Consider the following 17,113-nt stretch of genomic DNA (forward strand, 5'->3'; position numbering starts at 1 on the left):
TTTACTGCTCCTGCTCAGCCTTCATAGCCCGGGCTGCTCTCTGCCACAGCTGGATTGCTGCTGGTACTGAGCTAGCAAGTTTGATGTCTTAGTAAATGAGGAGTAGGCATAACAGAAGACATGTTTGTATTACTTTGATAAAGCACAATAAATAAAACAGCAGTAAAATAGGGAACAAAACACAAAATGATGGCAAGATGACTCTGTGATACTGAGAATTATGTGGAGAAAAAAATTTTTGTAGAACTCTTTAAATGTGTTTAAAAAAAGAGACATTTGAGGCAGGGGCAGAATTGTATGACCACTTCCATCTGCTGTATTGCCTTTTGTGCTTGTTTAAAATGCAGTCCTACAGAGATTTAACATTTAATTTCTATTTTATGAAGTGGTTTTTGCTTTCAGTGCTGTACTGCAAGGAAAAGCATGTTCCAGGTATTTGAATTTCTCTTGGGTTTTTGCCTGCTTTAGAAGTGGAATATGATTCTGGATGTCTGGGTGCTACAGGGACTGATTTTGAAGAATCTTGCCTTGGGAAAAGGCTATGGGGAAAACCAAAAAATGATAAATTAGGGAAAATATATTTTTTCTCCTCATGAATATAACAAGAATATCTATTAGAAACAAATTTTCATGTGTCACAGGCCTGCTACATTTCCCCTAGGTAATATAATCCACATTGAAATTGTATTTGGTTTAATCAATTAATTTCAGATTTTTTTGAAATTATTATTACTATTATTTTAAACTCTCTGTGCTCTCTATTTGACATGGGGAAGAAAGCTGATGAATTCAGTACATAAGAGCAGTCACATGAGGACAAGTTTACGTGGGCTTGATTTTCACAGGCAGTTCAGAATCAGCAGAGAATTTGAGATCCATGTCGCACTGGAACACAGAGGGAGAGCTGATAGACAACCCCCCAGCTAAGATGTATAAATCACATTGCAAAACCAATATAAAACTGGGCAATAAAACTGTTCTGCTTCCATTTTTGGAGCTAACTTGAAGATTTCTGCCTGCGCTGCCTTAGATGTTGCTGACGTATCCTTAGAAATGTTGCCAGTGCTGAAGGTGGCTGCCTGCACTGACGCCTTGAGGAACAAGTTGTGGTTTGGACTCTGAGTCCAAGGGAAAAAGTAAGTACTTCATGCAGGGCTCACTGAGTCAGCAGACTGGTAAGGAAAGCTGGTGCCTGACCAAGCAGTAAAGACACATGCCAGTCTCTTCATGGAGCTGTTTGGAGAGGATTGGGCTCATGACGATGGAAGATAGGCACACTGTGACCTCTGCTGCACCCAAGGAAAAAGGTACCTGAGCCAGGACAGGTGAGGTGACTGTGCTGCTGGACAGTGCAAACACCTCCCCCCTACCCAGCTCCCCCAGGAGGTGTTTAACCACTCTGCACTGGATAGGATGTCAAAGAGGTGAAAGAATGAAGCTTACAAGACACAGCTTGGAAAGGAGATGGAATGGCACTTTTCCACAAGGCACATGCTTTGTCAGCCCTCCATAAGGCAAGGGGTGCTGCAGCTGTTCCCCAGCACCCCAAATTCTTTAGGAGGAAGCTGTGAGCAGCTGCTCTGTGGGATGTCTGTGGTGCACAGAGCTCTGGGGGGCTGTCCTGGGCAGGCTGGAAAGGACACGGGGTGCAGCTGTGCCTGTGTGCCTCCTGTGGTAGGATCACAGCTGGGAGCGTGTGCGGCACATCTGGGCTTTATGTTCAGTTTGTTCTCTTTGATGCAGTTACTGCTGACCTAGGAGAGCCTTTGCTTGCATCCATTTTTTTGAAGATACAGGCAGAATTCACACTCCTCAGACAGTCTGTTCAGGCACTGAAATGCTTTTAGACTTTCTCCACAGTGCATATGATAGGGCTTACCCTTTTACTTTTACAACCTAATGCAGTAGGTTGCATTAAATGGAGAAAGAAAAGTACTCTTGGTATGTATCTAGCTCATTTTAGCATAACTATTTGTACTTCATAAATTAATTTAGAGATGTGGCAGACACGGGAATAAACCAAGCATGGAATGAAAGAACTCCCTCAAAGTGTATTGTTGCTGTTTTCTGGTGCTTAACTACCTGAATTTAGAGATGTGGCAGACATGGGAATAAACCAAGCATGGAATGAAAGAGAACTCCCTCAAAGTGTATTGTTGCTGTTTTCTGGTGCTTAACTACCTTCCCTGTCACTTGGAAAGGCTTGGTGAAATCCTGTGTTAATTTCAGGAGGATGAAATAGGTTAAATGAATTCATCCACACTTTGGTGTTAAGTGTCACAAAAGAATTTGTGCATTTCTGTTTGTGATTAAGCATCAAATTCAAAGCAGCACTTAAGTGCAGGCTGGTCAGTTTGCAATTCCTAAATCCTGCTTCAGATGAAGAAACTTTTAAAAGCATTCCATGCAAAGAATCTTGAATTCAGTTTCTGAATCTGAATTCAAAATAAAAAGTAAAAAGCATGTACTTTATCTTAATTTGGTAGCTTTTGCATTCCATTTTTCTGAAATGTTAATGCTGGCAGCAAAATATAAAAGAGATTCTTTGCTCACTAAGCTACAAATTTGTCAAGGTGCACAAGCCTAAACTTCTGATTAGCTTTTGAAGTAGGGGAACATAACAGAGTCCTCCTGTCTCTTGACAATTTCTTTGTGAATAGGTCTTTTCCAAAGTTCTCTTTGTTCCAGATTAAAGTATATCACAGACAATTGTTCTGTGCTTTAGCAAACATAACTTGAGCAAGATTTTTGTCTTCACTTAGAGAAAAAGTGACTGCTGTAAAGGACTGGGCTTGTAAAAATTAGTTTTGTGGTAGATAGCACTGTGCTGAGGCTGGAAATCAAAACACAGGCAACAGGAATATCCTCACAATTGAAAATAAAAATCAATTTTAGGTGTGAGCCTGCTGGCAGAATCTTGGTATTGTTTCAAGATTTCAGGCTTTGTGTAGTTTCAAAGTTTTCAGCAGTAACTTGGGGACTTGACCATCTCACCAGCCCCTCTGCCCTGCTGTGGGGAAGGTGACTGGAGATCCCCTTGCAGGGCTCAGCAGGGGTAAGGAACCAGCCAAACCCTGGGAGCACACTGGCTCATACAGGAGAAAGTGTTAACTGGGTGACATTACAATAAACAAAATATCCCTTTGAAAATCTGAATGAAAGCACTTCATTGATGGGGAGGTACATACACATTGCTTCTGATATGAAAATAACTGACACATTTTAATTCTGCAGTTCCTTGTGACCCAAATATATGCTTGGAAGGGCTTTTCCTCTGCTTCCTGGTGTGTTCAAGGTTTGGTCATTTGCTATAGAGTGCTGAAATTACACATGCTACCAATTTTCCAGCTCACAGTTTCACATCCTCACAAGCAGTGTAAATTCAATTTAGTTCATAAGTGACCAAGATAGGGCAATTTTGCTCTGTGTGTCAGTGCCATAGGCAGATGCCACAAATTGTGTGCGTGTCTGTGTGTGTGTGATGTTTGAAAACATTTTCATTCTTTCTCTGACTCACTAATGAGATTATAATTTTGATTTCAGGGAGGAACCTGAGGTTTGTGTATACGATAAACCATTAAGGTTTAACAATGAAATTTAAATCCTCATTTAACTTTCATAGTGCTTCATTGTTTTATTGAGGAGATCTATTTATAGAAATATGGAAGAGTATGAAAAGTATGAATGTGTGCTGTGAGGATCAGTAAACACTCATCTCAGACTAAGTGAACTTACATCTCACAGCTTTTTGCTTCTGCCCTGAGTGTTTGTCTCTTTCAGGGGCTGAGCAGCCTGATGCTTGCAAGCTGCTCTAATGATGTCCTTCAAGAGCCCCCAGGTACCAGCTAAGCCTTCCCCTCTCTCACTGCAGACAATCCTCAGCCTGAGGAACATCCCTGGAGAGGCACTGTTGCTCCAAAAGGAACTGTGGTCTCATAGGGCAGGGGGATGTGCTGAGGGCAGGTTGTGCATGGAGAAAAAGGGGTCTGGAACAGCTCTCAGAGCCTCCCTGAGGTCACAGTTCCTGAGCACGTGTAGGGTTCTGTTTGCATTTCTGCCCACCAGTGTCTCTGGGGCCAGGGGCTTGCTCAGAGAGGCATTTCCATGGCTCCTGTGCTGGTGGGATGTGTTTGCTCCTGGAACCCTTTGCTCTGTGCTGGGCTGTAGCTGCTCCTGGGGGATCATGCTTCGGGATCAAACCACAACCCCAGGAATTTCTTTGCAGACTTCAAGTTATCACAAACCTCTGGACAGATTTCATGGAAAAAAGGGGCAAAACCACTGCTAGTGAAGAAGACAACACATGGAAGGTCAAAATGTGTTCATTTGGGATTTTGCTCAAACCTTTCCCACTAAGCAGACAGGCTCCGTGCTCATCACTTGGACACAAGGAAGCAGTGCTGAAACCACTGTTACTGGCAAAGCAAAGGTTAGACAGGCACCCTCCAGTTCCTGGAAAAACATACACATTTCTGACTATGAGCACTGCCTTAACAGAAGGACAGCAACCACACATATTGTTGAGAAAAATGGTTGCATACTAGTAAAGCCTAAGGGAGGTTAATATCTCTCCAGATTTGGGAGATTTAAAATATACTGTGTTAATGTATTTTAAATTTTTTTTGCCTTTTTATATATGACATTGAATGTGTGACAGGGTAAGTTTGACTAAAATTCTTCTCTTGAGAGCATGGGGATCATAGCTGGTTGGCTTGTAGGCAGAGGTGCTGTGGTGGTGGTGGTCTGATAACTTTTGATTGCCTCACCAGAGTGCAGAGGTGGCATTAGCATTGCAAGCTGGGCTGCAAGTTCTTGTGGAGCAGAAGGGCTGGCTTCTGCTCATTTTCAGACCTGCCTTCTGGTTGTGGGTGAGACAGAAATGTTTGCTTTATAACTTAGAGCAAAAGGTGCCTGTTTCCCTCTTGTTTGAGTTGTCTACAAAGTTATTTTATCTAAAGACATTTTTTTGATTGAGAGCTTGTTCCATGATTCCCAAGAGGGTCGTTGATCTCCCCAGCACAGTACCAAAAGTTATCAAGGTGAGGAAGAACATATTGGCTGATAACAAGCTGAATTCATAGCAAGGAAAGTACCTTGGGATTTGAGGTGATTTCAGGGTGCTTGGATTGGTTTGATCTTGTCACTAGATGTCAGTGAAAGATTTTGCCTGGGACAGCAGCAGATGGTGACAGTGCATTTGAAGAATTTTGACAGAAATTAGCCTAGCCATCCCACCAGATCTGTTCCCATGAGCAAGGGGGAGGCTGATGTTTGTGTCTGAGGTTCTGAGCACCATCACTGCTGGATTGCCTGGGGCAGCCCAGCCCTGGCAGCAGCTCTGGTGTGAGCAGGATCCTCATCACCCTCCTTCAAATGCACAGTCAGAAACACTGTGCAAACCAACAGAAGTAATTTAGCAAAATAGAAGGGCAGGTGGGAAAATAATTTATTTCTTCTGTCTTATACTGTTATTTGCTGGTTTTCCATCTGGCTTAGGTTGCTCAGTGTCTCCCAAGGTTTGAGTAAAGGTCAGCAGCTCATCCAGGCACAGTCACTAATGGCTTTCATCTGTTTGCAGTTGTGCTTGCTGCAGGCAGGGAAATCCTTCAAAGTTCATCCCCCTTTTATTTTTGGCTTTCAACCAATACAAGGCTGGCGCAATTGTTTTATTGGAATGGTCAGGTAAAACTACACCTAATCCTGCCCTGAAGAGGCATTGTTGCAATATTAGTACATGAAAGGCACTGCAGTTAGTCTGCTGAAATATGGGGACAATATGGAATTTTAGTGATTTCGAACACTAGTGGTTTCTGAACCTAGTGCCTTTTCTTGCACACTGCAAGTCAGGAAGCTGCTGGCTAGTGGGGTTTGCTTCTCACTGTCTGAATGAGAGAAATGTTCAGGAACTTTGTGAGGCAGTTAAAATACGAAACAGATTTGTTTTAGTTTAAATATGAGGTTTATTTTCACTTATGTTTGGTTAAATATGAGGTTAAAGACATAGATTTGAATATGTAGTGTTCAGCAGTGTTCTTGTTTTTACAGTGGTGTATTTGTGGCAGCCACAGACTTGTTTGGCACACAGCTTTCTCTTTGCTTTCTCCTTTCAATTGTCTGTAGATGTCAGGAGAGTGGCAGTGAGGTCCAAAGCCACCTGCAGCAGCAGAGCTCTTCCCATGGACACAGCAGACTTTGAATTCAGTGCTGACACCAGGAGAGGTGGTCCCTGGCCTTCCCAAGCTCATGTAGCTGCAGCAAAATGTGACCACTTTTGTATTCAGCCTGAGAATTCCACACACGGAAAGACAGAGTAAACCCATATGCCTCTGTTTTCTTTAGTTAGCTAGTTGTCCTTGGAGAAAATGTGTTCTCATAGAAGAGTGGAAATTACTCCCTTTTTTAGTGGAAATAACCATCAAAGACACAGTTATTCAGTAATCTCTGTAATGTCTGTCAGGCTCCTGGGCTTTCACTGAAGAAAACAAGGTATTAAACACAAAAAATGTATTGTTTTGCATTTAAGTCAAAGTATCTGTGAATATAAATTTGGACATTTTAGCCAACTTTTTCCTCTAGTAAATATTTTATAAATCTGTATTTGTAGTCATTTGGGTTTTGTTTTATTAATTTAAAATCTGTGAAGAGCATCTGTTACTCTGTGCCCACAGTATCATCTAATCCCCATTTGGTGAACATTTCTGCTGGCTTAAGGACATCTTTAAAGCTGACAGGCAGCAATTAGGACAACCCTTGTAATTGGATTTGTAATCCAGAGGATCCCTCTCTCTGTGGCTTCCTGCTGCTCTGTCAAACAGAAGCTAAAGGAGGAAAAAATCACATTCACCTTCTCTGCTGTGGTGTAAAGGGATGTCCTGCTCAAGCTGCTGCCTGGCAGAAGGGTGCCCAGGGCAGGGACTTGGTTTTTGGCTTACTGGCTGGTAGTGGTTAGTTGTCTCTTCTTGCTGGGGCAAATCCAGCTGTGCCAGGCACTGCTCAGGCTTCAAACAGGACCAAGTTTGCTCTGAAGAGCACTGTGATATGCAGCACTTTAACCTTGCAAATTTTTGGAGCAGCACTGCCTCTTTTGGGGAATTTGCTGCCACCTTAGTTAGAAAGGGTTATTTGACACAACTGGAAAATGCCTCTGAGGCTGGAGACTTCAGCTCACCACATCAGCCTGTTGTCTGTTGATGAAGAGTGTGTCAGGGAGAAACTCAGGAAATGCTCTGCACTGGGGCTCAGAGAGCAGCACTGACAAAGGGCTGTGGACAGCAGTCAGCTTCAGAGCCTCTTGCCTGATTTGACACTCATCCTCCTTGCACTGCCGTGGTGAGTTTGGTATTCTGTGACCACCTCAGTTCTTTGATTATGGACAATTAAATCTGCATTGTTAGTGCTGTGGATTGCTTGAGTCAAGTGAGGCTGGATGCCTTCTCTGTACTTGTTCAAACAGCAGAACTCAAGTCAGGCAGGCATCCGTGTTCATTCACGTCCAGAAGCCTTGGAAATGCTCAGGGGTGATCAAGGCACCCCTGCTGAAATGAGGGCCAGGCTGTGAGCTGTGTCTGCAAGCAGGTATTAGTGCACTTGGGATGCTGGCAGCAGTGATTTTGCAGTAATCCCCCACGAAGGAAGCCCCTCTGAGGTGTCTGAGACCTTTCGCACTTCTCACTGTGAGTCAGTCCCTGTTGCCCAAGGTGTGTAGAGAATTAGTTCCCTTTCAGACTCAATTGTGCAGTGGATTGGTGATAAATCATATATTAAAGAACGAGTTCCAAAGGAGAGGTGTGAGGTGAAGGAAGGCATTAGAGATGAGGGAAGTGCTGCCCCCTGAACAGTGCTGAATCCAGCACACAGCTGAGTCAAATCCTGTGGCCAGCTCATCTGAGGGCATCTTTCTTCCTACTGCTCTTAATCAGACTGGATTTTCCCAATCTGAAGAAAGTGCAAAGATTTGGTGCTCTCTTTCTTCTGTGCATTCTCAGTTTGAAATCTCACTTTCTTATGTGAGAGGTGAGAGACACTTTTCCATTTTTCCACTTTTCCAGCAGCTGCCCCCTCATTCCCTGTCATTAATGCTGAGCTATCTCATGCTCATTCAGAGTTTAAAGCTGCCATCAGTGCTCTTGATTTGTTTATCCATCATATCCCAGAATTATGTTATTCTTCCCAAATGTACCTCATGTGCATCACATAAATGTCAGTTTATGTGTAAAGACATCCCAAAACCTCATCTCATTTGGCTAAAGCAATAACACCATCTTAAAGGATGACTACTTCATGAATGAACTTTCATTCATTTTGGAGTTTCATTTCAAAGGGTAGGTGTTTTTTAGAGGCTGCTAAAGCATAAAATTATACAGTGTAATGCCATTGACCTAATTCCGATTTCTTCTTTGTATAGAGAGTGCTCAGTCTAACTTCCACCATTTCCCAAATGTCTGTGGTTTGATGGAGCCAAAGCATTAGGATGATGTCTTTAATGATGGGTTTATAAGGTGAAGGTTATTGCAGTGGCAGGGAATTGGCACAAGCAAGATAATAAGTAATATACCAGAAAGGAAGCAGCTGCCTTGCCAAAGGTGAACTGATGAGCATTGCCATGTAGAGGAAAGGAAGAGCAAATCCTGGAACTAGTACTTGAGCTAAGAAAACACATGCTACAGTCACAGAAGGCATTTATAATCCTTAATTTTCAGAAGAAATTCCATCACTTGATTACTGCCAAATGGTAATTTTCTGGTAATGACAAATTGCAGATGAATTCTCCAGAATCCTGAAAAACACTTAGCTGGAGTGTTAAAAATGCCCTGGTTAATCTCTTTAGCATGTAATTCTTCCTGCTAAGAAATTCGGAGTCCCACAGGATTAGCTTTATGAACGTGTGATGTTCACAGCAACTCCAGAAAAGCAATTCAGGCACAACAGTGGCCTCAGTATTGGTTATTTCTTGGGTGGAGGAGCTCAAGGAGGGCATGGCCAGCCACAGACACATAGACCACTGAGGAGTGGTACTCCATGGCAGCCAGGTGCCCGGAGGGGAGCACAGAATTCTTTTTTTGCTCTCTAGCTGCAGACCACTGGTGCTCCATGGCAGCCAGGTGCCCGGAGGGGAGCACAGAATTTCTTTTTTTGCTCTCTAGCTGCTTGGATGTGCAGGGTTTCTTTTGTTTCTTTAAAAGGGCAAAAAAGAACTTAAAGAGAAATAAAGATAATCAAAGGCACAGAACGAGTTTGGCATGAGGAGAGAGTGAATAGAATAGCATTCTTCAGCTCCAAAAGAGATGTCAGACAGGAGAGATGATAACAGGTCTATAAAATCATTAAGAAGATGGAAAATGTGACCAGATAGTGATTATTCACTGCTTCTCACAGTAGACGTATTGAGGGAGGTTAAAGGAAATTATCAGGCAGCAAATTTAAATGAGCAAGAAACACTTGGTTCAGATGAAAAACAGAGTTTGAGGAGCTGAATGCCATTGAGTATTGTGGATTTAGAAATGAGATGAAGGATTTATAAGATGTATCACGAAGATAAATCTCTCAAAGGTTATTTTAAAAATGAGATCTGGATGCAAATTCTTGATTGGGAATTTTCTGAAGTATAGTGCTTACAGCTGCCCCATTTTGTACCACGGACCTGAACTTCTGGTATTTGCCAAAGACACAAGACAGGACTAGATGAACCCATGATGCTTTAACTAGATCTGGCCCATCACCTGTTTTCCCATGCACACAGGTTGTGGCATTCCAAAATATGTTGTTTCTTCTGGACAGTTTTGGGTCTGTCCTGATTTTGGACTGAGCTTCACAGATCAAGGGATGAAGTTTGGATCTCAGTACATGTGAAAAATATTTGAGTGATGTCTTGCAGAGACCACTTTCTGTTTGCACTGAGATTGTCTGCAACAGCCCTGAGATCCAGAACTTTACTTTCATGCGCCTGTGATGCCATGGCAAAAGTGGCTATTTTTCTGTCAGGGCTATTTTAATTACTGTAAGAATCTTGGTTTTGAGTCTTCATAGCCGTAGTGCTTTCATATTTTAAAAATTTTGCTCTTTAAAATTTGCTCCTTTCTACCCTATGACAGCGATTTCAAACTACCCCCCTCAAACTGGAGGGCATGGAGTGGTCAGTGGAACACAGCAGAGTGGTGACTGCCTTTTCTACACCCAGAAATTCCAATTAATGAAATTCCAATTAATGCTAGAAAAGTAGGAGTCAGGCTGCATTCACTGAGTGAGCTGTGGCGCACAGCAAAGCTGCTGCTGTTCCTGGAAGAGGGCGTCCTACTCTGGAGCTGTGCTCCCAGGAGTGTTGCTGGTTGTTTTCCCTTTCACCTGGAAGCAGTAACTTCTCTTCCAAGCAGCTTTAGGCAGTGGGCTGAATGCGTGCAGGACCTGCATTGTCTCTGCTGCCTCTTTGGAGCCCTGTCTCCAAAGGTAACAGTCTCCTTTTTGGTTTCATTTTCCTAGGGATATCTATGCCTATTCCGGTCATTGGTTTGCAGGATGACTCTCGGGTGTTTGTAAACGGGACCTGTGTCCTTAATGACGAGAACTTCGTCCTCATTGGATCCTTCATGGCTTTCTTCATCCCTCTCATCATCATGGTGATCACGTATTGCCTGACTGTCCAGGTGCTGCAGAGACAGGCCACAGTGTTCATGTGTGGAGAGGTGCCCAAGCAGAGGAGGAGCAGCGTGAACTGCCTCAAGAAGGAAAACAACACAGAGAACATCTCAATGCTTCACAATCACGAGGGGGCCTCCCACTTGAACTCCCCTGTAAATAAGGAGGCGGTGCTTTTCCGGAAAGGAACGATGCAGTCCATCAACAACGAGCGAAGAGCCTCCAAGGTCCTGGGCATCGTCTTCTTTTTGTTCCTCATCATGTGGTGCCCGTTTTTCATCACTAATGTCATGTCTGTCCTTTGCAAGGAAGCCTGTGATAAAGACCTGTTGAGTGAACTCCTGGATGTGTTTGTTTGGGTGGGGTATGTATGCTCTGGGGTCAATCCCCTGGTGTACACCCTCTTCAACAAAACCTACCGCAGGGCTTTCTCCAATTACATCCGCTGCCAATACAGGCCTGGGAAAAAATCAGCACTGCGGCAGAACCAATGTCTGAATGTGGCTTCAACAGCTTTGTATGGGAAAGACCTGACTTTAACCAGTTATCGAAATGGCAATGAGTTCAATAGCATGGAACTAGATGAAGCTGAGGAGGGCCTTGAGATGCAACCAGGGACTTCAGAGCTCTCCATAAACAGCTGTAATGTTGTAAGTGAACGAGTGAGCTGTGTGTAAAAGTGACTCTCACAGACCTTTGCTACGGGGTATCTGTAGCCAAAATATATTGTGTAAAAATGTAAGTGTCGGTCAAAGGACTGTGTAAATATTGCATTCTGAACAAAGCTTTCGGTTTTTTTTAAAGAGAAAAAAGAGTTGTCTTTCCAGTCCAGTACTTAAAATAATATATATTAATATACTGCAGTGAAGTTTAAGGTTCTATATTTACTGTTAATACTAGATCAGAACTATTAGTTACTTTGCATATGTCATGGACAAAATGTTTGAATTCTTCTTCCAGTGCATGAACAAAAATGCTGAATATTTATCTCAGGTGGAATTTGCTGGAGTCCAGAATGGCACGTTAATAGTTATATATCAAATACATGCTATTAGACTTGGTCAGTATAACTTTCTTTTTCAAGTTGACAGTAAATATATACTTTAAATCCTCACCCCTATTTGTGCCGTGTAAAGACTTTACAGAAACCTGGCAGAGAGACATCACAGCAGCGTAGTGGCCGTGCAGGCACCTGGCCAGACATGTCCTGTTATGTGTAGGGGCTTCTGCCATAATGGGTCAATCTTGCACTTCAAGGGACCTTTGTTAGATTCTGGCTCCCTCTTCAATCCTGCTGTTTTCTTTCCATCCCTCAGGAGGCTCTGGCTCCCCTAAGAAAGGCAGGGAATGTGGTTTTTTGCAGTCCTGGCTGGGATCACTCTCAGGCTTGGAGAAGAAGTGTGAGAGGCAGAACGATCCCCAGCTATTTAGTTCAAACATTCACTAAATGGAAGGCCCAGGATCCATTAAAATCCCTCCTCTGGTCTTGCAGATAACCATCAGCTCTGGGGTGGAGCAGGCTGTGTGGCTAGCACTGCCTTCACAGATTTCTGGAGGACCAGGGGCTTTGGCCTGTCTGAGGAAGAGCACTCTGGCTTTGGAAGAGCCCAAATCTCTTCTCTTCTCACTCCTCACATCTAGATATTCTTTAGCTGGTTTGGCATTTGCTTTTATTTTCCAGCCCAGTGCTGGTGACAGAACAGTGCTTTGGGCACAGAGCAGAAGGTTCTCTGTGTGTGGTGCTGGCCAGGTCAGGCTGTGAGCAGCAGGATGTGCCTGCCTGGGGAATGCTGGAGAGAGGAGTAAGAGAGGTCCCTGCTCTGTCTCAGGAGGAGGTGGGCAGAGCTGAACAGAGCATGTGATTGGAATCATTTGCTGGTGACATGGTTCTAAAGCAAATGGTGACCAGGGACAGCAGGGAAGCAGACCTGGAGCTAGTCTGCATGGAGTATGGATCTGGAGAAACTTTAAAATTTGATTTATTCCATTTTACTCCCAAAGTAAATTAGAGTCTATCATATTAACACCACTTACATCTTTAATGAAAGCATCCACATTGGGAATGAATTTATTTTAGGTAATCTGCTTTTAATATACACCATGTATAATTTGAATTAATTTTCCTCTGCATTCCTGTGTACACAAACCCTCCAAGGCACTGTGTCTTTCTGGCACTGTGCCTCTGGGGTGATGCCTCTCATGCAGATTTCCTTATGTGGAGTATTGTCTAATGCCAGATATCACCCATAAGGTTTTTATATCTTCATTAACTACTACACAGATGCTGCAGTGCCCATCTAACACGGATGCATTTAGCATCACTGACAGCCTCTGGCTACGATAATTGTCAGAACACAGAAGCTTACACTAGGCATGGATAAATCACATTTTATTTACATGAATTGCTTGTACTCTCAGTTTGCTGTGTTCATTCCATTAAAACTAACTTGTAGAAGAACTGGAAAATTCTGCCAGTGCTTGAGGTGCTGTTGCATGGCTGTATGCAGCTACAACCTTGCTGAGGCCACTACTAAAACACAACATTTGGGTTGTATCTGCTGTTGGGTTGATTCCAGAATGATGCAATGAAGTCGATCATCTTTTCTCCCTCATCCCCTCCTGGGATAAATCCATAGCACTCCCCTGCAGGCAGATGAGGTATCCCAGTGCAGAGTGCAGCTCACTGCTTGCAGAAGGCAGCAGAGCTGCTCCATGTGCCAGCCTGCAGATACCGCCATGGGCTTGAAGGCTTGGGAATCCACTTGCCTCTCCAAAAAGGTCAAGTAATCAGCAGGAAAACCACTGGCCAGAGACACAGTTGCACCTTCAGCAACTGCCCTTTATCCTGACAGATTTTATTATCTCAAAAAGTACAGAAAAATCAAAAAAATCACAGTGCATTTTAATTTCCCCCCTTTGGGTGAATTTATAGCACATCTCTTCCAAACATGTATATGTGTATATATATATATACACACACACACACGTGTGAGTTTGTACTTATATATATACACATATATACATATCTATCTTTCAGAACCAACCACAGATTTGAAAGCATTTAGCAATAAGTTGAATTACAGTAGCTTCTAGCACATGTGTGAGTCGTGTGAATAGCTCATTTTCCAGCTGGAGCTCAGCGTAAGTGTTCACACAGGCATTGTCTTCGCATGGGAGCTTTCATGTCTCACCCTTGCCACTTCTGTTCTATGGGCAAAAAGAGAACCTGCTATATTTGGATGTAAATAATGAGAATTGAACAGAAAATTTTCAGAATTTTTATAAGTGTTTTTAAAAAAAATTCAGCGCCAGAACTGTAAATATGCCAACCTCAGCTGGACCCGTTCTGATGTCCATCTCTCATCTGGATGAAGAGCCAAGGGGACTGACTGCCTTACAGCACCTGCGTTCCTCCCAGCCAGCAGGGGAGAGCATTTCTCTGAATGGTTAAATACTGTCACGTACCCAACTTTCTTTGGGTCATTCACATCAGGGTTTTGTGATGCTGCTATTAATTTATTAAAGAAAGTTTGTTGGTTTAACCATTCTTCTTTTTTTTTTTTCATGATCTATCAGAAAATTAATAAATGAACATGCCCTCTCTTTCTTTCATCTGTCCCCAGTTAAAATATGTCCTGACATAAAACCAAACCAACAACAAAAAATGAGGATAAGGACCTATACTTGAAGTATGGCCCACCGGTGCTTAATCACAGGAATTAGTGTCAGCAGATGTCCCAACATTCCCAACCCCAAAACTTGTTAAATGTGAAAGCAGTGATAGAATATTCTCCCTCTTCAAATTGCTCCCCTTCAGGAACAACTGTTCAAATTTACAATTTTTAAAACTATGTGAATTTGAAGAACTGATTTAGTTCTGTGAAACTTAACCAAAGTCAGGTTGTTCCCACAGCTCCTTTGCTTCTCCTGAGATGTAACCATTAACTGTGGTGGTGCCTTCAGAAGCCCTTCCTGGGGCTGTCTTGTGGAAACATCTACTGGAAACTTTGTGTGAGTCCTCAAATCCCAGCTCAGGTATGGTTTTGTCTTACAAATAGTGTCTGTGGTAGTGTTTTGCTTTGATTTGGACTGAAGAAGTGAAGATAGTTCCTTGGAAATGGTTGGAGGCTGAGATGTGCTGGCTGCTTTGTTTCCCAAACCAGATGGAGCCATGCAGGCAGGCTGCCCATGGGACAGCACACACAGGCAGAGGCTCTGCCCCAGCAAACAGACCACCCCCTTGGACTGGAACTGGGCAATCTGCTCTGGGGGCAGCCCAGCTCAGAGCTGGCATCTTCCTGAGCTGTAGGGGCCTGCAGTCTTCCCTGCCCAGGGTCAGAAGCAAGGCTGGCCATGGTGTTCAGGCACAAATCCCTGTGACTGAGCAGCCTTGTTTCTAGATCTGAGCTGCTCATGCTGCCCCACACAGCCAGGTCTGGGGGGATCCATGGGATCAGCTGTGGTGGGTTTGGGGACCCGTGTGTGCCTCACAGAGTGTGCTTTGAGGAGAAGGTGAGCTCCTCCTGTCCTGTGCTTGAGGAAGGTAAGAGCAGCTACCCAAAGGCGGTGGCATTTGGGAGGCGACAAGGTTCAGAGCCAATGCTGAGGAGTCCTAAGGCATCCCACCTCAGCACAGCTCATTATTATCTGAAGAACTGTGAGTCTTCTTGAGCAGCCTTGTTTCTAGATCTGAGCCACTCATCTGCATCTGTAACATGCTGCCCCACACAGCCAGGTCTGGGGGGATCCATGGGATCAGCTGTGGTGGGTTTGGGGACCCGTGTGTGCCTCACAGAGTGTGCTTTGAGGAGAAGGTGAGCTCCTCCTGTCCTGTGCTTGAGGAAGGTAAGAGCAGCTACCCAAAGGCGGTGGCATTTGGGAGGCGACAAGGTTCAGAGCCAATGCTGAGGAGTCCTAAGGCATCCCACCTCAGCACAGCTCATTATTATCTGAAGAACTGTGAGTCTTCAATAGTTTTCATCTGAGTGATAATTTACAGATGTAAATGTGAGGCAATGTGTGAGTAAGCACTGTGAACAGTGTTGTTCTTGCTGTTTTCTCTGCAGAAACACTCATGTCAATCCTTAGAGCCTTTCTTCTGGACAGCCCTGTGAAGAGTTTCATCAGTGGTCTGGAGGGTGCCTGGTGCTCTTCCCAGTCGCCATCCAAGATGTTGGAGCCACGAGGGCCCTGGAGAGATGCAAATTCCAAAGAAGAAACATGTTTTTTGAGGAAGAAAAGCAAACCACAATCAGCCCTTCAGAAACACCATTTCCCTTTGAGCTACTGAAGGGTGTGTGATGCTGTGGCAGACAAATTGTGTATTCCAAAAGCAGAGCCTGTCATGTGACAAAGGAGCAGATGTCTCTTGGATGGCTTTCCTCCCTGTGTCACAGTATCATTAGGATAGCTATGTGCCAGCAACTGCACTTGGCTTTGTCTCCATTTCAGGGGCGGAAAAGGCATCAGAGGCTTTTTCCTAGGAAAAGACACACAAAAGAGCACCGAGCTTTGTGCAGGTGAAGCAGAAGGACAGAGCTAGACAGATGTGTGCACACATCCCAGAGAGCCACAGATGTCATCACACTTTATTCTTCCCTCGGAAAAAAAAAATGGCAATATCTGAAAAGCTGGGGAGGAAACCTGTGATGGGGAGATCAAATATACCTGCTGGTGTGATTGTCAGGTAGGGGCTGTTCCAGTGATAATGTAGTTTGTGGGGGTCCATGTATCCAAAAACATGCTTTTTTTTTTTTTTTTCATTTTTAACTATGAAGTTGTTATTATCTGTTTTATCTCTTCCCCGTTTTTCTGGAAGTCTCAGGTCTTTTGCTTGTTTGCTTTCACACACACTGAAACCTGTGCTCTGAAGCTGTCAGAAAACATCCATGGGATGTGCCATTCCCTCTCAGCTGTGCAGGGATGCTGCAACCCCACAACAACATGGAGATGGAAAGGCTTCAGGTGAAGGATTTTAGATCTATACGCCACAGACAATCAATGCAACGAGGCACACTTGCTGATTAAAAAAACCACACCAGAATGTCTTTAATGAAGTCAAGTACATGAGCTACACACTAAAAAAATTTGCTTAAGACTGTCCTAAATGCCAAGTTTTGCTGACAGCAGGAGGGTGTGTGGGTACATGTGGAGGGAGTGTGGCAGCAGCAGGGTTTCTGCTCCGGGCAGATCTCCCACATGGTCCCTCCAGGAGGATTCTTGTCTCAGGACCAGCACGGCGTGTCCCAGCACGCTGTCCCCCGGGATTCACTCCACCCTTCCCAACCACACAAAAGGTTACACAAGCCCATCCTCCTGGGCCACAGCTCCCAGGGTCTGTGCAGGCTCCTGGTAAGTGGGTAAGTGTCTGCTGGTGACAAAGGCCAAATAAGGTGGCTCTGGGGTGGTGACAAGAGAATTATACAGACTGCTCACAGCAGGCAATGGGTGACAAATTATTGTGGAACACTGAGACTCTGGA

The 17,113-nt window shown here is 44.0% G+C and overlaps 1 protein-coding gene across 5 annotated transcripts in view; it reads left to right on the forward strand.

Moving 5' to 3' along the window:
- HTR2C (5-hydroxytryptamine receptor 2C) overlaps nt 1–14,323 on the forward strand; it is a 216,437-nt gene extending 202,114 nt beyond the window's left edge. For 4 of the 5 annotated variants that reach the window (XM_039717617.1, XM_039717620.1, XM_039717619.1 and 1 more), the window contains one exon: nt 10,477–14,318. In XM_039717617.1, coding sequence (XP_039573551.1) covers nt 10,477–11,309 — 833 coding nt within the window. In that variant the 3' untranslated portion in view covers nt 11,310–14,318. Of the gene's footprint in view, nt 1–10,476 lie in introns of all 5 variants that reach the window. The other variant, XM_039717621.1, reaches the window with a different exon arrangement.
- The last annotated feature ends 2,790 nt before the right edge of the window (nt 14,324–17,113 follow it).

The sequence above is a fragment of the Passer montanus genome, unplaced genomic scaffold (genome assembly GCF_014805655.1).
Source record: "Passer montanus isolate IOZ18808 unplaced genomic scaffold, ASM1480565v1 scaffold38, whole genome shotgun sequence".
NCBI classification, from domain to species: domain Eukaryota; kingdom Metazoa; phylum Chordata; class Aves; order Passeriformes; family Passeridae; genus Passer; species Passer montanus.